The following is a 23500-nucleotide window of genomic DNA, read 5'->3' as shown; positions in this document are numbered from 1 at the left end:
AGATGTCATCATCTACCTCACAAGTTTAGTAGAGAGTTATCTGCAAGAATACATAGCATTTGGCATAACCTCTTACTTCCCATCTCATCTTTTTTAATTAAAAAAATTTTTAAAAATGATTGTAGTTGGTTTAAATATTGCTCAGGTGTACAGCAAAGTAATTCAGTTATACATATGTCTGTATCTATACATATATTCTCCTCCATTCTTTTCCATTGCAGGTTATTATAGGGTACTGAATATAGTTCCCTGAGTTATACAGTAAATCCTTGTTGTTTATTGATTTTATATATAGTAGTTAGTATCTGTTAATCCCTATCTCTGTATTGTTATAATTTTAGTACATGTGCTGCCAACGTGAGCACCCATCTCATCTTTAAAAAAATATAGATTTAGAGAGATACAATTTATATGCCATAAAATTCACCCGATTTAAGTATAAAATTCAATGGTTTTTAATATATTGACAGAGTGGTACAGCCATCACCCCCATCTAGTTTTTGACTGAAGAAGATCCCTAGTGCCTATGTGCAGTCACGCTAGTTCCTGCCTACAGCCTCCAGTCATCTGCTTTTTGCTCTGTAGATTTACCTTTCCCAGACACATCATATAAATGAATCATTTGATTTGTAGTCTTTTGCATCTAGCTTCCTTCAGTTAGCAAGCTGTTTTCAAGGTTTATCCATGTTGTAGTAGGAATCAATACTTCCTTTTGTCTTAAAAGTATTCCACTGCATGGATAGACCACATGATGTTTAATTCATTCACCAGTTGGTGGATAATGGTTGTTTCCAGTTTTTGATTATTACAAATAATGCTGCTATGATCATTGTGTAAAAGTTGTTGTGGAAATGTCTGCTGTTTTCTTGGGGGAACCCTTGGGTAGGATGGTAAATTTTATGATTAACTTTTAAAGACACTGCCAAAGTATCTTCCAAAGTGGCCATATCATTTTACATTTCCACCAACAATGCATGAAGATTCCAGTTTCTCCACATCTCCAAGACCTATTATTTTTGGTCTTTCTGATTATAGCCATTCTAGTATTAAGAAGTGTCTCATTATGATTTTAAACTAGCATTTCTCTGAGTAGTAATGTTGAACATCTTTTATGTGCTTATTAGTCATTCCTATATCTTTGATATAATGTGTCAGTTCAGTTCAGTTGCTCAGTCCTATCCAACTCTTCGTGAGCCCATGGACTTGCAAAGGCTTCCCTGTCTATCACCAATTCTTGGAGCTTACTCAAACTCATGTCCAAGTTGGTGATGCCATCCAACCATCTCATCCTCTGTCATCCCCTTCTCTTCCCACCTTCAATCTTTCCCAGTATCAGGGTCTTTTCCAAGGAGTCAGTTCTTCACATCAGGTGGCCAAAGTATTGGAGTTTCAGCTTCAACATCAGTCCTTCTAATGTATATTCAGGAGTGATATCCTTTAGGATTGACTGATTGGATCTCCTTGCCATCCAAAGGACTCTCAAGAGTCTTCTCCAACGCCACAGTTCAAAAGCATCAATTCTTCAGTGCTCAGCTTTCTTTTTTTTTTAATTTTTAGACAGGTTTATTTATTTACTGCTATTAACCACTAATTAAAAGTCTAATTTAGTTCTTACATGTTTTTAAAATGAAAGAAAAATTTAAAACTGAATACTTCAGTATTTAAAACACATATATTTATTCTTGCAGTTTATAAAATGACAATCTCTTTTTCCATATCTACACTGAAATTCTGGCTCACTGACTTAAAAATATTTTATATAGTGCCAGTATTTCATTAAATACAAATATACCAAATTGTTACCTAAGTGCCAATACTGAAACCTAATTTTTACATGAATATACATCTGAAACAGTAACCCCAACTTTATGCTGGTATTCTAAAACAGTCTGATTTATTATAACAGTTTTTAAAATTCTCTAATAGTGTTAAAGCCACTTAGACAAGATTTCACCAAAATCTTATTTTTCTTTTAAACTGATGGCAGAATTGGCTGTATCTTTCTGACATACAGACTAAATACCCAATTTACAGCTGCATAATTTAAAGCTCCAGAAGCAAATCCACCATTTCTACTTCCCTTGTAAAGGTGAGGTTCTTACCCTCTGCCCAAGATACCATTATGGTATACTTTGTGCATAAACAGAAATGTTTCAAATTGGTTTTCTTCATATGTATACAAGCAGGTTTACATAACAGAAATATGCACTAGAAAATAAAGACATATCTAATTTTTAGAGCCAGAAAATGTTTAAGTTACAATATAAACATTACTGGAAAAGGAAAGTAAAACCAGCAGGTGGGCTCATTTCTACATAATCCTTCCTTTGTAAGATAAACATTCCCTACAGTACACTTGTGGGTTTTACTTTTTAATAGATAAAATGAATATCTATACTTTGAAATGCAAAAAAATATAAGAATTAAAATTTAAGGCCAAGTCTGCCCCTGTTCGTGAGTGGCTGCTTGTCCAGTAAGACCTGGGTCCCTAGGTATGTTATCCGCTCTCCAGGAGCTGACTGAAGCAGTGAATGTGAAATTCAGAAGGATCCAGGAGAACTAAATAACGTGGAACACGGTAATATGATAAAATGTCAGTGGAGAATTAATTTGTTTTCTTGCATGTATATTCTCTGTAATTTCAGACAGCCCTTAGCTATGATGATCATGGCTTCATCTGAGATCTTGTAACACTGGCCGAAATGAGTATCTCTGAGTTCTCTGCATTTCGACCCCAGCTGTTTTGAGTCCTTCATCAGTCAGTTTGTCCTGGTTGCCTATATGAACTTTCTGAAGAAAAGGACAGTGAGAGGCAACTGCAACAACAGAGGTGTCAGAAAGCTGTTTGCATCTGTAAGCTGTATACCTAAGAAGTCCAGGACATTTAAATGCTAGAACACATACGCCAATATCAGACATGCTGCGACAATTAGAAATGTTGATTTCAATTATATTTTGATTTCTTGATGCAATTTTTTCCAATAATTCATCAGTGACCTGCTGACGACTACTAAGATCCAGCTGCTTCCAAAACTGGAAATCTAAACCAAGGTCACGCCAGTACTTGCAAACCAATGATGCAGAAAGGCAACGTGCATCCAAAGATAAACTGGAAATTATTTTGAGCAGGATGGAGGGCGGCAGCTGGTTGATGTCCGGGGCGTCGGGAGGCGGCTCCCTGTGGCAGTCGCCCGGCGGCTTGGGGCCCTCCGGACAGTCGCCGGGTGGCAGAAGGGGAGGCGCCCCCTGCTCAGACCGCGTCCCGGGCGGCGGGGGAGCGCAGGGCTGCTTACAGGGGGTGCAGGCGGGGGCCCCGGCCCCCTTCCGCTTGCACACCATCTCGGGAGCCGCGGGGGGCTAGGCCAGCGGTGCCCGGAAGGGCCGCGAGGGCGTGGGCGGCGCAGGCGGGCCCGCGGGCCCCCCAGGGGCCCACAGGAGGTTCCGGGCGGAGGCTGGCCCCCTCAGCTTTCTTTATAGTCCAGTTCTCACACTCATACATGACTACTGAAAAAACCATAGCTTTGACTAGACGGACCTTTGTTGACAAAGAAATGTCTCTGCTTTTTAATATGCTGTCTAGGTTGGTCACAACTTTTATTCCAAGGAGCAAGCGTCTTTTAATTTCATGGTTGCAGTCACCATCTGCAGTGATTTTGGAGCCCCCTAAAATAAAATCTGTCACTGTTACCACTGTTTCCCCATCTATTTGCCATGAAGTGATGGGACCAGATGCCATGATCTTCGTTTTCTGAATATTGAGTTTTAAGCTTACTTTTTCACTCTCCTCTTTCACTTTCATCAAGAGGCTCTTTAGTTCTTCTTTGCTTTCTGCCATAAGTGGTGTCATCTGCATATCTGAGGTTACTGATATTTCTCCCAGCAATCTTGATTCCAGCCTGTGCTTCATCCAGTCTAGCACTTCTCATGATGTACTCTGCATGTAAGTTAAATAAGCAGGGTGACAAGATACAGCTTTGATGTACTCTTTTCCCGATTTGGAACGAGTCTGGTGTTCCATGTCCAGTTCTAACTCTTGCTTCTTGACTTGCATACAGATTTCTCAGGAGGCAGGTCAGGTGGTCTGGTATTCCCATCTCGTGAAGAATTTTCCACACTTTGTTGTAATCCACACAGTCAAAGGCTTTGGTGTAGTCAGTAAAGCAGTAGTAGATGTTTTTCTGGAACTCTCTTGCTTTTTTGATGATCCATCGGATGTTGGCAATTTGATCTCTGGTTCCTCTGCCTTTTTCAAGCCCAGCTTGAATATCTGGAAGTTCACGGTTCATGTACTGTTGAAGCCTGGCTTGGAGAATTTTGAGCATTACTTTACTAGCATGTGAGATGAGTGCAATTGTGTGGTAGTTTGAGCATTCTTTGGCATTACCTTTCTTTGGGATTGGAATGAAAACTGACCTGTGGCCACTGCGGAGTTTTCCAGATTTGCTGGCATACTGAGTGCAGCACTTTCACAGCATCATCTTTTAGGATGTGAAATAGCTCAACTGGAATTCCATCACCTCCACCAACTTTGTTCAGGGTGATGCTTCCTAAGGCCCACGTGACTTCACATTCCGGATGTTTGGTTCTAGGTGAGTAATCACACCACTGTGGCTATATGGGTCGTAAAGATCTTTTTTGTATAGTTCTTTTGTGTATTCTTGCCACCTCTTCTTAATATCTTCTGCTTCTGTTAGGTCCATACCATTTCTGTCCTTTATAGTGAAGTCACTCAGTCGTGTCCGACTCTTTGCGACCCCATGGACAGTAGCCAACCAGGCTCCTCCGTCCATGGGATTTTCCAGGCAAGAATACTGGAGTGGGTTGCCATTTCCTTCTCCAGGGGATCTTCCTGACCTAGGGATCGAACCTGGGTCTCCCGCATTGTAGGCAGACTCTTTACCGTCTGAGCCACCAGGGAAGTCTGTCCTCTATAATGTATATTAGATATAATATATCTATATTAGATATAATGTTATTATTATATTAAAATCTTTTGCCCCTTTAAAAAACCAAGTTGCTTATATTCTTATTATTGAGTTTAAAAAATTTATGTAGGCTGCACTGAGTGTTTGTTCCTTTGCGTGGGCTTTCTCTAGTTGCAGCACGTGGATGCTACTGTTCCTTGCGGTGCACAGGCTTCAGTAGCTGTGGCTGAGTTCAGCAGGCTTATTGCAGTGGCCTCTTGTTGCAGAGCCCAGGCTGTAGGTGCACAGGCTTCAGGAGCTGTGGCTCCTGGGCTGTTACGAGTGAGGGCTCTGCAGTTGTGGTGCACAGGCTTCGCTGCTCTGGGGCATGTGGGATCTTCTAGACCAGGGGTCAAACCCATGTCCCTTATACACTGCACCAGGAAAGATAGTCCCTTACTATTGTGTTCTAGGAATTTTCTTTTTTTTTTTTGCTGAGTGAACTCCCTGGGAATTTTATACATATAGGATGATGAAGAAAAAAAGACAGTTTTAAGTTCTCCCCTTTCAAACTGGATGTTTAAAATTTTTTTCCATTGTTAAGCTGGCTATAACTAGACTAATTAGAAATCTGTTAGAGCAAACATTCTTCCTTTGTTCCCAATGTCAGGGGGAAAGCATTCAGTCCTTTCCATTTAGTATGCTGTTTGCTGTAGGTTTTTCCCTGTAGTTGATGCTCTTTATCAGGTTAGGAAGCCTTCTTCTATTCCAGATTTTTAAAATCATGAATGGGTGCTGGATTTTGTCAAATGCTTTTTCTGTATCTGGTAAGATGATCATGAGAATTTCGTCTTCTATTACTACGGTGTGTTACATTAATTTATGTTCAATTATTAAGCCAACCTTTTATTCCTGGGATAACTCCTTGGTCCTGTATAATCTTTTTTATATGTTGCTAGATTTGACTTGTTAAGATTTTGTTGAGGACTTCTGTGTACATTTTCATGAATGATATGGGTTTATAATCTTTTTCTTATGATATCTTTGTTTGGCTTTAATATCAAGGTAATACTGGCTTCATACAATGAGTTGTTCCACCTCTATCTTCCGGAGGAGACTGCTAAATATTAACTCTTACTTCTTGCTAAAATATCTGATAGAATTCACTGTTACAACCATCTGAGTTTAGGCATTTCTTTTTGGTTCATTTACTTGTTTTAGGTCTTTTAAAGGTTTTCTATTTCTTGTTGAGTGAGTTTTGGTAATTCGTGTCTTCCTCAAAATTTGTCTATTGCACCTGAGTCACCTAATTTTGGGGGCATAAGTGGTTTATACTATTGTGGTATGCTGCATAATGCAGCGCTTCTACTCCTAAATATACACCCTAGAGAAGTGAAAACATATAGCCACTACAACTTGCAAATGCATACTCATATCAACAGCATTGAAAATGGCCCCAAACTGTAAGTAACTCAAATGACCATCAACTCGCATAATAAACAGAATATGGTATATCCATACAATGAAATACCACTCAATCATTAAAAGGAATGAAGTTCCAATATTACTCTGCAACATGGATAAACCTTGGAAACAGCCTAAATGGAAGAAGCAGGACGCAGAAGGCCATGTATTATACGACTCCATTTACATTTGTCTGAGACAGGCAGATCCGCAGAGATGGAGCAGACTAGTAACTGCCATGGGTACCGGAGGAGTTAACAGGGAGAGACTGATAAGAGCTACGGATCTGTGCATGGTTTATTATGAAGCATTATTTTGGAATAAGAATTTGAGGCAGAGCATGTTTAGTTGAGATTTTTTAAGGGCTGTGGAATTTTTCCAAGTTCTTAAGACACATAAGAATAGGTATTTTCCTGGAGCAGTACAGTCATGATCATTCATTTTCCATTCTAGAAAAGTTTACCAGAAATATTGATTTTAACTCTGGAACACAATGAAGAGAAGTTAAATTAACCAATCAAGAGGACTCCAAGGAGAAAATCTTTGGAAAGAAAGTAGAGTGCATTAGATAAACTGTAAGATATTGAATGACTTTCAGAAATAATATGAGTGAAAGAATATGCTACTTTTGTCAACAGAAAAAAAGAAAGGCTGTATAGAAATGTCAGAGCAAAAGAGGCTATAATAAAGTTATGGTCCAAACAGGAATAAAACTAAAACAGGACATGATTTTGAGCTGACAAGAGGAAGAAAACAAAATCCATTTGACATCCGACTCTTTTAATCTTCTCTTTCAAGGAGCAGGGTTTAAGTGCTGTAAGATTACATTTTTTTACCCTATCATGGGCTGGCTTTGAAGAATATTTATGCAAATTTAATACTATTGTGGGCTTCCCTGCGGGCTCAGTTGTAAAGAATCCACCTGCAATGCAGTAGAGGTAGGTTCAATCCCTGGGTCGAGAAGACCCCTTGGAAAAGGAAATGGCAACCCATTCCAGTATTTTTAACTGGGAAATCCCATGGACACAGGTGCCTGGTGGGCTACACAGTCCATAGGGTCACAAAGAGGCAGACAAGACTGAGCGACTAAACCATCCCAATACTATCATACTCACTTTCTATTGCTATTTAACAAAGTGCTACAAACTTGGCAACATAAAACAACACACAGTTACAGTTTCTGTGGGTCAGGTGTGCAAGCACAGCCTAGCTGGTCCTCTGCAAGGCCACAATAAAGTACCGGCCAAACTGTTCCATTCTGTTGGCATAACTGGGGAAGAGTATGTTGCAAAGCTCACCTGGGTTGTTGGGAAAAATCATTTGGCAGAATTTGCTTGCTACTCTAGACTAAATGCTGAACTTCTTTCTGGCTGTTGACTGAAGGTCAACCTCAAAGTTAGAGGTCACCCCCAGTTACCTGACTTGGGAGGTGGGTCTCTAAAGTAAGTCTGCTAACAAGACAGTCACAAAAGCATGAACACTACGAGACAGACACCATGGTGGGGGCTCACCTTAGACTTTAGAGTTATAAATTCTGATTGTTCATTCAATAGTTTGCCTTTGACAATAAGAGTAATGATAGCAAACTTACCCTTACTTACACCATAGTAAGAATAGAGAAACATAAGAGAAACCATTTTAAATATGAGAAGATAAGCAGCACAGGGCTGTGCTCCCTGAAGAAAGAGAAACAAATGATGTGGGCCCTTTATTTGCGAGCGCTTCCATTTGTTTCTTTTTGGCAGCACCGGGTCTTCAGTGCTTCGCACAGGCTTTCTCCAGTTGCGGTGAGTGGGGGCCCCTCTTGGTTGTGGAGCGGGGGCTTCTCATTGTGGTGGTTTCTCTGCTGTGAGCCCAGGCTCTAGGCACCAGGGCTTTAGGAGCTGCAGAATGCAGGCTCAGTAGTCACTGCACATGGGTTTAGCTGCTCTGCACTGGCAGGTGGATTGGTGACCACTGTGCCACCAGGGACGTCCCTGGAAGGGCTGGGGGAGGACACTAAGCAGAGCACAGCAATTTCACTGATTCAAGGAGAAGAAAACTATGGCTGAATGCCCAAATGGCTGGAGTTCGCAGGAGACAGTAGTGGAAAGGAAGACACTAAATAGAGAAATCTCTCTAGAAATGCACAACGGGGTTTCCTAGAATCCTTAGTTAATACTAAATTACACATGCACAGGGAAACGCCGTGAGTCTAGGCAGGGCGGCTGTAAACCGAGCGATCCCTGGAAGTCATGCAAGACAAGGAGATACTCCTTGTCTAACTACACAGAGAGGAGACACTGTTGAGCTGGGCACTCATTAGAGACCCCAGAAGGCTCACCCCTGAAACTAGTGAAGGCTACTTTAGGGCCAATCTAGTAAAGCTTAAAAAATAAGTCTTGAAAGAGACAAGCTAATCTGCAGTAATCTATCTGCCTGCCAAAACCAACTCAAAAACTCTTTAAAAGAAGACATCAAAATCCTGATGTATAATCCCCATCTCTTAAGTACAGGTAGATCTGTGAATACGATCGGAGACGCAATAACTCTTCCTTTAACTGGATTATATCATATGACAAAGATGAGAGGACTGATTACCTTATATTTATAAGATCCTCTGTAGCAGCTGACTGGATAGAGACTTTCATGTTGCTTCTGAAGAAGCTGCCATGTTTATGGTCATGGAGCTAGGACTCGGGGTTAGCCTGTGGGATCTGACTGATTTAGCTGACAGCCAGCTAAAAAAAAAAAAAAAGGGCGGGGTGGGGGACTTCAGTCCTATAACCATAAGGATAGAATTCTGAAAACTAATGAAGTTGAAAGATCTCGGTTGTCATATGAGGTCACAGCCCCAGCCAACATCTTAACTTCAGCCTGATAAATCCCTGAGCAGAGGACTTAGCTCTAATCTATGCTTACACTTCCAACCTATACGTGGGATAGTAAATGAGAATTGATTTAGGCCACTAAGTTTTAGTAATTGTTATGCACCAACATAAAACTAACATGGCTGGAAAGAAGACAGCCATGTCTGCTCTTACCACTTCCCTTGGCTGGAATTTCTAGTCTGTGCAATACTGATCAATTGGTGTGACACAAAACCTACTTCACTGTTATAAAAGATGAAAATGACTCAAGTATATGAAACGATGTTCAACTTTACATGGTTCAAAACCTGAAATTTAAAGTACTCTGAGAGGACTTCCCTGGTGGTCAGCGGTTAAGAATCCACCTGCCAATGTGGTGGATGTGGGTTCTATCCCTGGTCCGAGAAGATTCCACAGGGGCAACCAAATCCTTGTACCACAACTACTGAGCCTGCGCAACACAACATCCTTGAACTGCAACTGCTGAGCCCTAAAGATGCAACTACTGGAGCCTGTGTGCTCTAGCCTGTGCCCTGCTGCAGTGAGAAGTCCGTATACCGCAACTAGAGAAAGCCCATGCGCAGCAATGGAGACCCAGCACAGCCAAAATAAAAACCATAAAGGTGCACTGGATACAATTTCTCACATGTCAGACTGGCAAAAATTAAAAAGTGCATAGGCTGTGGGGAAGCTGGCCCTCTCGTGTATTATTCAGTTCAGTTCAGTCGCTCAGTCGTGTCTGACTCTCTGCAACCCCATGAATCGCAGCATGCCAGGCCTCCCTGTCCATCACCAGCTCCCGGAGTTCACCCAAACTCATATGCATCAAGTCGGTGATGCCATCCAGCCATCTCATCCTCTGTCGTCCCCTTCTCCTCCTGCCCCCAATCCCTTCCAGCATCAGGGTCTTTTCCAATGAGTCAACTCTTCGCATGTACTATTAGTGGGAATGAAAATAAGTACACTCCTTTTGGAAGGCAATCGATATATCCAACAAAACTACAGAGATACCTTTTGACTCAGCAATTCTACTTTTTGAAATTACCCTCAAGACACACTTCCAACAGCACAAAAATACTTATCCACAAGGTTACTCCTGCAGCATGGTCAATAATTAAAAAATATTGGAAACATATTCAATGTCCATACAACACGAAGGGAGTTAAAATAAAATGTAATATATGCACATAACAGAGTACTCTACAACAATGAAACAAAATAATGAAGATTTCCATGAACTAATGTGAAGTGATTTTCAGAATATCTGTTAAGCCAAAAAAGGTCACCTAAGTATGCAGGAATGGCACAAGTGGGAATGGGATAGAAAGGATACAGAGAGTTATGAGAGAAAGGAATGACATTTTTCCAAGCAGAACTTTTTGTATAGTCTTGACTTATAAAACAGTTAATATCTCATAGTCTTTAAAAATATCACAAGGATGGAAGGAAAAACACTAATACTTAATATGAACAAAAAAGAAACTAAATAGAATTTCAAATGAATAACGTAAATACACTGAAGGGTATATAAGAAGAACTAACCCAGATAACTTTTGAACACAGTATTTGAACATCATGTCTTTAGGCTTAAGACAAGAACTCTAAACTGAACTGAATTAGTCGGTCTTTTCAGAGGCATGGGTTAGCAATTTTGAAATCCCCTTCTTTTCACTATAGGATTGTGCAATTGAGTAATTTATAATTGTTGATAATGGAAGCCAGGTTACTTGACACTGAGAAGGGAGTTAAAATACGGAAAGAGATTAGGATAGAAAAGAATGAACAAGAGGATACTGGATTGGAACTGGAGATCTCAGTATGAACTGGGGAATTTTAAGGAGGCTGATTCTAGGCCAGAGGCAGAGAAACTTTAAGATGAGGCTGAACATTATGTGTGCCAGAAAAATCAGGAAGTACTCAAAGAATGCTAGGGACACGTCAAAAGGGCACAGAAGCCACTTTGAAGTAGTTCCCTTTGGCTAAATCTGGAAAATCTGAATATTAAAATAAAAAGTGGCTGATAGCTTGATAGGGATTGCATTGAATTTGTAAATTGCTTTGGGTAGTATACTCATTTTCACTATATTGATTCTTCCGATCCATGAACATGGTATATTTCTCCATCTATTAGTGTCCTCTTTGATTTCTTTCATCAGTGTTTTATAGTTTTCTATATATAAGTCTTTAGTATCTTTAGGTAGATATATTCCTAAGTATTTTATTCTTTTTGTTGCAATGGTGAATGGAATTGTTTCCTTAATTTCTTTTTCCACTTTCTCATTATTCGTGTATAGGAATGCAAGGGATTTCTGTGTGTTGATTTTATATCCTGCAACTTTACTATATTCATTGATTAGCTCTAGTAATTTTCTGGTGGAGTCTTTAGGGTTTTCCATGTAGAGGATCATGTCATCTGCAAACAGTGAGAGTTTTACTTCTTCTTTTCCAATTTGGATTCCTTTTATTTCTTTTTCTGCTCTGATTGCTGTGGCCAAAACTTCCAGAACTATGTTGAATAGTAGTGGTGAAAGTGGACACCCTTGTCTTGTTCCTGACTTTAGGGGAAATGCTTTCAATTTTTCACCATTGAGGATAATGTTTGCTGTGGGTTTGTCATAGATAGCTTTTATTATGTTGAGGTATGTTCCTTCTATTCCTGCTTTCTGGAGAGTTTTTATCATAAATGGATGTTGAATTTTGTCAAAGGCCTTCTCTGCATCTACTGAGATAATCATATGGTTTTTATTTTTCAATTTGTTAATGTGGTGAATTACATTGATTGATTTGCGGATATTGAAGAATCCTTGCATCCCTGGGATAAAGCCCACTTGGTCATGGTGTATGATCTTTTTAATGTGTTGTTGGATTCTGATTGCTAGAATTTTGTTGAGGATTTTTGCATCTATGTTCATCAGTGATATTGGCCTGTAGTTTTCTTTTTTTTGTGACATCTTTGTCAGGTTTTGGTATTAGGGTGATGGTGGCCTCATAGAATGAGTTTGGAAGTTTACCTTCCTCTGCAATTTTCTGGAAGAGTTTGAGGAGGATAGGTGTTAGCTCTTCTCGAAATTTTTGGTAGAATTCAGCTGTGAAGCCGTCTGGACCTGGGCTTTTGTTTGCTGGAAGATTTCTGATTACAGTTTCAATTTCCGTGCTTGTGATGGGTCTGTTAAGATTTTCTATTTCTTCCTGGTTCAGTTCTGGAAAATTGTACTTTTCTAAGAATTTGTCCATTTCTTCCACGTTGTCCATTTTATTGGCATACAACTGCTGATAGTAGTCTCTTATGATCCTTTGTATTTCTGTGTTGTCTGTAGTGATCTCTCCATTTTCATTTCTAATTTTATTGATTTGATTTTTTCTCTCTTTGCTTCTTGATGAGTCTGGCTAATGGTTTGTCAATTTTATTTATCCTTTCAAAGAACCAGCTTTTGGCTTTGTTGATTTTTGCTATGGTCTCTTTTGTTTCTTTTGCATTTATTTCTGCCCTAATTTTTAAGATTTCTTTCCTTCTACTAACTCTGGGGTTCTCCAACTCTTCCTTTTCTAGTTGCTTTAATTGTAGAGTTAGGTTATTTATTTGACTTTTTTCTTGTTTCTTGAGGTATGCCTGTATTGCTATGAACTTTCCTCTTAGCACTGCTTTTATAGTGTCCCACAGGTTTTGGGTTGTTGTGTTTTCATTTTCATTAGTTTCTATGCATATTTTGATTTCTTTTTTGATTTCTTCTGTGATTTGTTGGTTATTCAGAAGTGTGTTGTTCATCCTCCATATGTTGGAATTTTTAATAGTTTTTCTCCTGTAATTGAGATCTAATCTTAATGCATTATGGTCAGAACTAGAACAAATAATTTCAAGATTTGTATGGAAATACAAAAAACCTCGAATAGCCAAAGCAATCTTGAGAAAGAAGAATGGAACTGGAGGAATCAACTTGCCTGACTTCAGGCTCTACTACAAAGCCACAGTCATCAAGACAGTATGGTACTGGCACAAAGACAGACATATAGATCAATGGAACAAAATAGAAAGCCCAGAGATAAATCCACACACCTATGGACACCTTATCTTTGACAAAGGAGGCAAGAATATACAATGGAGTAAAGCCAATCTCTTTAACAAGTGGTGCTGGGAAAACTGGTCAACCACTTGTGAAAGAATGAAACTAGATCACTTCCTAACACCGCACACAAAAATAAACTCAAAATGGATTAAAGATCTAAATGTAAGATCAGAAACTATAAAACTCCTAGAGGAGAACATAGGCAAAACACTCTCAGACATAAATCACAGCAGGATCCTCTATGATCCACATCCCAGAATTCTGGAAATAAAAGCAAAAATAAACAAATGGGATCTAATTAAAATTAAAAGCTTTTGCACAACAAAGGAAACTATAAGCAAGGTGAAAAGACAGCCTTCTGAATGGGAGAAAATAATAGCAAATGAAGCAACTGACAAATAACTAATCTCAAAAATATACAAGCAACTTATGCAGCTCAATTCCAGAAAAATAAACGACCCAATCAAAAAATGGGCCAAAGAACTAAATAGACATTTCTCCAAAGAAGACATACGGATGGCTAACAAACACAGGAAAAGATGCTCAACATCACTCATGATTAGAGAAATGCAAATCAAAACCACAATGAGGTACCACTTCACACCAGTCAGAATGGCTGCGATCCAAAAATCTGCAAGCAATAAATGCTGGAGAGGGTGTGGAGAAAGGGAACCCTCCTACACTGTTCGTGGGAATGCAAACTAGTACAGCCACTATGGAGAACAGTGTGGAGATTCCTTAAAAAATTGCAAATAGAACTACCTTATGACCCAGCAATCCCACTTCTGGGCATACACACCGAGGAAACCAGAATTGAAAGAGACACATGTACCCCAATGTTCATCGCAGCACTGTTTATAATAGCCAGGACATGGAAACAACCTAGATGTCCATCAGCAGATGAATGGATAAGAAAGCTGTGGTACATATACACAATGGAGTATTACTCAGCCGTTAAAAAGAATTCATTTGAATCAGTTCTGATGAGATGGATGAAACTGGAGCCGATTATACAGAGTGAAGTAAGCCAGAAAGAAAAACACCAATACAGTATACTAACACATATATATGGAATTTAGGAAGATGGCAATGACGACCCTGTATGCAAGACAGGGAAAGAGACACAGATGTGTATAACGGACTTTTGGACTCAGAGGGAGAGGGAGAGGGTGGGATGATTTGGGAGAATGACAGTCTAACATGTATACTATCATGTAAGAATTGAATCGCCAGTCTATGTCTGACGCAGGATGCAGCAAGCTTGGGGCTGGTGCATGGGGATGACCCAGAGAGATGTTATGGGGAGGGAGGTGGGAGGGGGGTCCATGTTTGGGAACGCATGTAAGAATTAAAGATTTTAAAATTTTAAAAATAAAAAACTAAAAAAAAAAAAGTGACTGTAACCTACTGAATACAGAAAGAATTTCTGAGTCCACACTGATACAGACAGATGAATAGGGGAAAAGGAAAAGTTCATCCTTAAAGTTGAAAGCCAACTAATAAATGTAAAAGAAATGATGAAATTATATGAGAGCCAGAATAACACAGATTCAGGCAAAAATCATCAATGGGCACTAGTATCTGAGGAGCACGATATCTGCAGTCTCAAACTCCTCACAAGATACTAACTGTAAGAAGTAAAATAACTACCCTTAGAATGTAGAATGTTACTACATTAACAACATGCAGTAACTTATACAATGAAAAAATGTGGCAGATACCACCTTAATGAAATTTTATCAAAGTTAAAAACATTGGGACTAACCAACAGCACACGTCTCCACATAAGGCACAAAAGGGACTCAACACCACTTCTGTGGGGTTCCTGCCCAAAGCACATCATCTGAATCTAATCATGATAAAACATTTAAGTAAACCCAAATTAAGGGACATTCTACAAAATAACTAGCCATACTCCTCAAAAATATCAATGCCACAAAGCACAAAGATTCAAACTGTCCCAAATTAAATGAACTAAAGAGACACAGCGACTGAATGCAACACATGATCTTGGATCTGCTGCTGCTGTGGGAACATTACTGACTCAACTGGCAAAACCTTAATGTGAGTTACTTACTAGATAACAGTAACCGAGTCAATGTTAACAGCCTGATGTTTTGTAACTACTCTGGTTAGATATAGAATTTCTTGCTTACTAAAAATGCATAGTAAAGTATTAGGGGTAGAAGGGGTATATCTGTAATTTGCTCTTAAAAACAGTTCAGAAAAAAACACATACACAAACACAGGAAGAGAAACACACAGATTGGGGAAAAGGAAGAGAGGAAGCAAATACAGTAAAATTTTAATATTTTGAAAATGTAAGGAAGAGATCAAATTGCCAACATCCGCTGGATCATCGAAAAAGCAAGAGAGTTCCAGAAAAACATCTATTTCTGTTTTATTGACTATGCCAAAAACAAAGATCATGGCATCTGGTCCCATCACTTCATGGGAAATAGATGGGAAAACAGTGGAAAGTGTCAGACTTTATTTTTTTGGGCTCCAAGATCACTGTGGGTGGTGACTGCAGCCACAAAATTAAGACGCTTACTCCTTGGAAGAAAAGTTATGACCAACCTAGATAGCATATTCAAAAGCAGAGACATTACTTTGCCAACTAAGGTCCGTCTAGCCAAGGCTATGGTTTTTCCAGTGGTCAGGTATGGATGTGAGAGTTGGACTGTGAAGAAAGCTGAGCACCGAAGAATTGATGCTTTTGAACTGTGGTGTTGGAGAAGACTCTTGAGAGTCCCTTGGACTGCAAGGAGATCCAACCAGTCCATTCTGAAGGAGATCAGCCCTGGGATTTCTTTGGAAGGAATGATGCTAAAGCTGAAACTCCAGTACTTTGGCCACCTCATGCGAAGAGTTGACGCATTGGAAAAGACTCTGATGCTGGGAGGGATTGGGGGCAGGAGGAGAAGGGGACGACAGAGGATGAGATGGCTGGATGGCAACACTGACTCGATGGACATGAGTCTAAGTGAACTCCGGGAGTTGGTGATGGACAGGGAGGCCTGGCATGCTGCGGTTCATGGGGTCACAAAGAGTTGGACACGACTGAGCGGCTAAACTGAACTGAACTGAAGGAAGAGATTTGGGATTTCTTCAAACGATTCTTATAACTTTTCTATACGTCTGAAATGATGTTAAAAAAATTAAAGAAAAAGCTGTAGGCACAAAGGTGTTCATTATAGTATTCATAATAGTGAAAACTTCATTCATTTAATAATTACTGGGCATCTTACACTCTAGGTGGTGTGCTGGACATGAGAAATAAAGTAGTGAACAAGCAAGGCTGGTTATGAGGCTTAGACCCTTGAGGAGTTTCCTGGGATTCAATATTTGGAGGCTCAAACTGTAAAAGTTGGCTACCCTCTGTAGAACTTAACCATGATGTCAGGATATAGAAATGTTTATGAAATTACAGTATAATCATTTGACATTAAGGCAAATCAAAATTAGAAAAGTAAAGATTATAATAACAGAGGAAGATGTTAAAAGATATTAAGTTAAAAAAAACCAGGAGACACTGTAAATACTATTAGAATTGTACATCTATGTACACATAAAAAAAAGATATAAAAAGAGTACTCACGGTGACTTTGTCTTTCCTATTTGAATTTCCCATGTTAAAAATTTTAATGAATAAAGAAAAATTTCATTCCAAAAGTTACTAACATTTCAGAAAATTGTCATAATTAAATGTACATAAATGGGCCAAGTAATTGAGTTTAAGAGAATTTGATTAGTCAGTTAAGATCACCAAAATTTTTTAAATTTCCAGCTAGTTTTGAGTATGTATATCTTCTTAAATTACCTTTTGCTTCAGATTTATGCCATTTAAGAGATGCCATTTAATGCACCATTTTATGAAATCTGCAAAGCTACTCGTTCTTAATGTCTGAACTATTATGTTTTTGTTTTTTTTTTTTTTTAACAAGAGAGGTATCCTTAAACCTAATGTCATATGACTTATAATTTGTTTGGAAGGTAAACTACACAATTTACCAGTTAATGCAGTTAGGGTAGATAGTAACTGCTGCAGAGGCAGGAATTTCATGTTCCTGGTGACCAACACAATAGCAACCAATCACAACAGTGTGCATATTAAGCTAAGGTGCTGAATACTATACACTCTGGAACAGAAGTTTTTAATTTACCTCTAAGACATCCAGAAATGGCAAGCCTTAGTAAGGTGAGAGCTGATGAGGTCTGTCATTTATAAACCTCCTTGTATTTTACTAAAAACTGAGTATGTCTATTTTGTGAGAGGAAAAGTTTAGAGCTCTCACCAAATTTTCAAAGAGGTCAAAGGCCCAAAAGTTATCAAAGGTACTGCTCTGAATAAACAATATTATGAAATTTTCTAACTTAGAAATTTAATAACTACATAAAACCATTTAATCCAATTTTTACATCATGGTTAAGTAACAAAATATGAGTGGAAAAAAAATCAAATTTCCCAACTCCAGGTTAAATTAAAGCTTGATTATGAAAAATTATAAATCTATCCAATGAATTAGTAGCATATATATCAACTTGGTGAATAATTAGAGAATGTCTTCTGCAATGTGTACCACTAAAAACCTTCTGATGACAATACTAATTTATTTTAGATGTATCCGAAAATGTGCCATTTAAACAGAAAATATTTATTCATTTTTACCATGAATGTGTCACACACTAAGCTAGGCACTGACATTTCAAAAATGATAGATCTTTTGAGATGTACAAAGTCTACTGGAAAAGAAAGAAGTATAAAAATTGTTTATAATCTAGGCAGGTGGAAATAATTTCCTGGAGAAGCTAAACAGTACATATCCAAGAAGAAATGATATCTAAGCTGGAGTAGTTTCATTACTGACAGAAAGAAGTGAAGGCTGGGATGGACATTTTACACTGTGGGGACGTTTACAAAGGTACGAAGGATCCTTCCTGTGTTTTGAGGATAGGATGGAGAAAAGACGAGTGGAAGATAAGGTCCAGACTGTAAATAGTTTATGAATTCATGGTGAATTTGGATGTTTTCCTGAATGCAAAAAGCTGAAGCTATTAAACATTTTTAAGGAGAGGAGAAGTTAATTTGAAAAAAAGTAACTCTGGGCCTTCCCTGGTGGCCCAGTGGTTAAGACTCGGCGCTTCCACTGCAGGTTCAGTCCCTAGATGGGATCTGCTGCGTGGCATGGACGAAAAAAAAAAAAGGTAATGCTGAGGAGCAATGTAAAAGACAAAGTAATGTGGGAAAGAAAAAAAGGTAAAATCTTTATGTGAAAACATTCTTCCTGGAAAAATGTATTATGCCTGATACTTTTTTAAGAGTTCAGGTTTTCACATACAACTTTTTTTTAAAAAAAGCAATATATATTTTTAGTTAAAACCTTAGTTTACAATTTAATGGCAGATTCTCACAGAAACTTATCATGGGCCTACTATTTGCCTAAGAGCTGCACAGCCTGGTTGCTGCTTACCTGTAACAGAGAGATTAGTTACCGCGGCGCTGGTTAAAGGAAGGACTGGATTGACCGGGAGGGTAGTTGCTGCACTGCTCGTCACAAGGCTTGGTGTGGTTGCCACCTAGAGGTCGGAAGTGAAAACATGCAAAAGCAGTTGAAAACCAAAATTTAAAAATTTAACTCCACACTGCAGGTTTATTTTTCCTACAAACATTTTGAAAATTCCAGATACAACAGAATAAAATTAAACTGTCCAAAAGGAAATGATTTTATTAATTACTCTCTGACCTTGGAATTGAGAAAACTGGCTTATGTTGAAAGGCTGCTTTTACTAGATGGTTTTCCCGTAATATTACAAATGGCTTTGCCCAAGTTTTAATGAAAAATTAATTTTAAAATTCCCATATTTCAATTATGTTGAATAAGATATACTCTAAATCATTAAAAAATACTACATCATTATAAGTGATCTAAACAAGAAAACTATTCAAGGGGATCATAGAATTTGGAGTTCTTGTATTATTACTTCTACTTTCAGCTATGTGGGGGTAAGACTGTCTTGATATTGTTTCTAATGAAATCTCATTATGGAAAGAATATAAAACAAATTTTTTAATAAGGACAGTTTCTTTTTTTGGAATTACATATTGATACACTAAAGCAGCAAATATTACCTTCCTTCTATCCTATCCTTCCTCCCTTCCTCCTTCTAGTACAAATAAATCCAAAGCACGAAAGTCATGTACATAAAACAAGACTGCCTAATACTATCATGTTCATAACTACTATCTCATGAACTGTATGATCAAAGGCTTACCAGTTAACAATCAAAGCTTTCACTTAACAAACTAGGAAGTGCTATTAATGATGACTTTAGTTTGAAAAGTCTCCTTGGCATAGAGTAATATTAAATTAGAAATGAATTAACAAGGAAGTATCAGAAATACAAACTCAACAATATTCCCATCTTTGGAATCCTGGTTGGAAACATGGCATCACATTCACAACTGTTCTAAAGATCAAGTGAGTCACCTGACAACTGTATGTCCCTTCAGTCTAGCAATACTATTTTAATGTTAACAGCAGAGGTTACTCAGTACGGTTATAAATAAAAGGCCCACATCAATACAAACTCAGAGCTAAAGGTTATCTGGGAATTTACTGTCACTTAATCATGTAAGTAAAAGTTTAATAAACTGAGCCTTAGAACCCAAAATGAATAAAGAGCAACTGAAGATTTTTTAGATAACTGAAATTAGCTGCAAACTGACTCCCAGTTAGAGAGTAACCTAATAAACTATAGCAGAGAAGACAATAATGGAACTGCAATGAAATAGGAAAGGATTAAAACTGTTTAAAAAAGAAAGATCAGTTAAGTTCTTGGGTTAACAACAAGAGATTTCATTACTTTGGTAACATTTAAAATATAAATTTATATACCTTTATTCAACATGAATATATATAATAGATTCCTATAAGGATATAAATTCATTTGATAGGTCATTCATAATGTAAACATTAGCTATTGAGCGCGTACCCTTGCATCCCATCCTTACCAGTGAGGCTGGGCTGGGGAAAACTGCTTTGATAGGTGAGCTGCTGGTCCCACCACTGCTGGGGGGGTTGATTCTTTTTTCCTTCTGGCGGCGGTTACAAAACCAAACACGTATTACCTCCTTTTCCATGTTAAGTTGATCAGCAATCATGGTGATTTCTTCCGAGGTAGGCTTTTGATTCTGAAGGGGAAAATAATAAAATCATCTGTTGGAAAAACTTTCTGAACTACAGGCATGACCACGTCACTAAATGAATAAGCGAACAGGAGAAACAAGAGAATGAAGCTGGGCTATACAGGGCCGTATTACTCCACTTCTAACAAAAAACTTCCATGTTCTAACAAACATGCATTGATTAAATGTAGTCATATTAACTTAGAATGCTATTCTTGAATATATATATACACATATATTTTTAAGGGCAATTAATCATGAATGAAACTAATGCCTTATTTATTAGTGGGAATTTAAGAATTTTTCCAGTGCTTCATACACATAATCTCATTTGGACAATGTGAGGAAGGCAAGAGTTCCGGTTCCAAACACTAGAATTTAGCCAAACCAAACTACTTGTGTTTCCGCTGTACATAACATTAGTATTACACAGACAATCCCATGTACATGAAAAGTAAAAACCTCACTAACCTCCAAGAAACTCTTCTCTAAGGCCACACGAATGTTGGTCTCTATGCTGGTGCGTTTCTTCCTCCTACGGTTCAAGCCCTCAATCCCCATCCCTGGAGAATTCAGGGCACTTGGGCTGGAGAGAGCTGAATCAGATGAGAGGTTCTCTGTAAGAAAGAAGAAAACACATAAATCAAATTAGCTGAGCATGATTCATGCACACAATTACATATTAATAACAACAATCAACCGAAATATTTCAGGCTAACAGCAAGTATGGAAGGTTACTATAACTTGTATTAGAATGTGCTCGCTGCCATGGGCCTTCCCACTGCTCTTGCTGGCCCTGTCTCAGGACGGCTCATTAGATCGCCTGCTACGCTCTGACTTGTTCTGACACAGTAGTCGACTGCTCCTCTCTTTACTCTAAGCTCTACCTCTTCAGCTTCCATGAGAGAGTTCTGCTCTTCTGATTTGGTTTTGCTTGCTCTTTCATTTATTAACTCTAAGGATGAAAGGAAGAAAACCTGGAAATTATTGACTGTTAAACGTTTATCTTGCAAATGACCTCTCACTTTATTTCACTGGTATTTCTCTCCTTCCCCTCAAACCAAACAATGAAACATTTTTAAACTATTTAAAGTTTAAACAAGATTCGGCCATTTAATAGTTTAATGACCCTGAGCATGTCAGAGACATCTCTGAGTTTCTTTCCACTCTATTTTCTACGAAGGGAACAGACCACAGGTTCACACCTGTGGAACTCAGTAAGATTACAGATGCTGAGGCCATATGTGGAACTGTTCAAAGCTGGGAGTTATAGGTTTGTCTTTGCAAAAGACCTGAATTTTGTTCACACCTACAATGAGAACCACAGTCTAGGGGATCCCTATGATTCCTTACAGCTCTAACAGTCTATGATTCTGTGACTCAAAATTCAAAATCTCCAAAGGGAAACTGCAGCAAAAAGCATGTAAGTTAAAACTAATAGCTCAATTTTTTTTAAATGTATAAAAAGGTAGTCATTTTTTAAAAATCAAAGTATAATTGATTTACTATATTTTATTGGTTTCAGGTATATAGCAAAGTGATTCAGTTATAAATACATTTTTTCAGATTGTATTTTACTACAGAGTATTACAAGATGTTGAATATAATTCTCTGTACAATACAGCAGGTCTTTGTTGCTTACCTATGTACAGTAGTAATTTGTATTTTTTGTATTTATTAAACTCATACTCCTAATATGTCCCTCCCTCCCTTTCCCATTTTTGGTAACTATAAGTTTTTTTTTCTATGTCTGTGATTGTTTCTACATGAATACAGATTTGTATTATTTTTTGGATTCCACATATAAGTGGTATCATATAGTAGTTGTCTTTGTTTGACTTATTTACTAAATATAATATTCTCTAGGTCCAGCCATGCTGTTGTAAATGGTAACATTTCATTCTTTTTCATGGTTGAGTAATAGTCCATTGTATAGACATACCAATGTGTGGTCACTTTTAATGACAAAGCAGAAATACTATCAGGAACAAATTTATAATAATCCATGGAGGAAGAACCAATAAACTTGTTTTTCAAGTTTATTTAAATACATAGGCCTTCTTAGCCTCTTCAACTTCCTTCAACTGTCTCTCATTCTGGGCTCAAATACAAGAAATGTTCCAAAGCTAAAAACTATTGCTGATTATGTACCTTGTAATTACTAGACTATTTAAATGAATTAGCTCTCTAATTTATGTAGTCATAATTTATATTGATTCTCCCAAGATTAGTGAGCTTTAAGATTCTGTAGTATCAATAATGTAATAAGAAATGTAATCCCCATTTATACAACAATCCCTCCTGTAAAATTTCAATGATCAACAGGGAAATATATATATATTTTATATATTTACCCACCTGCATCATTTAGCCACTTCTCCAAAAGTGGCTTTAATTTGCACATGTTCTTAAAGCTGAGGTTCAAGGCTTCAAAACGAGAGATGGTAGTTTGGCTGAAGTCATTTCCATACAGTTTACCCATAGCAAGCCCAACATCGCCCTGTACAATAATACAGAATAGGAAAGGAGAGAGAGAGAAGATTCATGTAATGTTTATGGTCTTCACTCGAGGGTGCTGCTCCAGTAACTGTTCTAGACAAAGAATCAACAATCATTCCATTTACCAGGTTCCACAAAAACATCCATCCCTAAGCTGAGCACAGTATTCCAGTGAAGGTTCCTGTTAATTAGGCCTCAATGGTGACAACATTCAAAACTGTCCCATATTCTCTCCATATTGAATCTCTTCTTAATAATTGAAATATCAAGTATTTCTGCTAACTCTCAAAAGGTAGTGCTGATATTCTACCAAGTAACTGATGCAACCAAAGTGACCTAAGTAATCTTTAGAAATCAGTTAATTTGTATCACCTACAGGGTTAATAGATGTAGCTGTCTGTATAACCTTAGATATTTCTGAACTAATCCAACTTCACATAAATCACTTTAAATCTTAGAAATTATGCTTCGTCCTTTAATTTTTTTCCTGTAAAGTATTTCTGGAAGCTGTGAAAAAAAAATCTTTGCACT

The 23500-nt window shown here is 38.0% G+C and overlaps 1 protein-coding gene across 10 annotated transcripts in view; it reads right to left on the bottom strand.

Moving 5' to 3' along the window:
* Window positions 1-23500, bottom strand: part of POU2F1 (POU class 2 homeobox 1) — a 206520-nt gene that overhangs the window by 16511 nt on the left and 166509 nt on the right. For all 10 annotated transcript variants that reach the window (XM_060403567.1, XM_060403574.1, XM_060403572.1 and 7 more), the window contains 4 exons: window positions 22829-22970; window positions 20942-21087; window positions 20297-20476; window positions 18756-18861 (listed from right to left, as the gene is read on the bottom strand). In XM_060403567.1, the coding sequence (XP_060259550.1) occupies window positions 18756-18861; window positions 20297-20476; window positions 20942-21087; window positions 22829-22970 (574 nt within the window). The remainder of the gene's footprint in view (window positions 1-18755; window positions 18862-20296; window positions 20477-20941; window positions 21088-22828; window positions 22971-23500) is intronic.

This window comes from Ovis aries, chromosome 1, assembly GCF_016772045.2.
Source record: "Ovis aries strain OAR_USU_Benz2616 breed Rambouillet chromosome 1, ARS-UI_Ramb_v3.0, whole genome shotgun sequence".
Classification (NCBI taxonomy): domain Eukaryota; kingdom Metazoa; phylum Chordata; class Mammalia; order Artiodactyla; family Bovidae; genus Ovis; species Ovis aries.
Note: the sequence above shows the minus strand (reverse complement) of the source record. Positions and strands in the feature narration are given on the sequence as shown.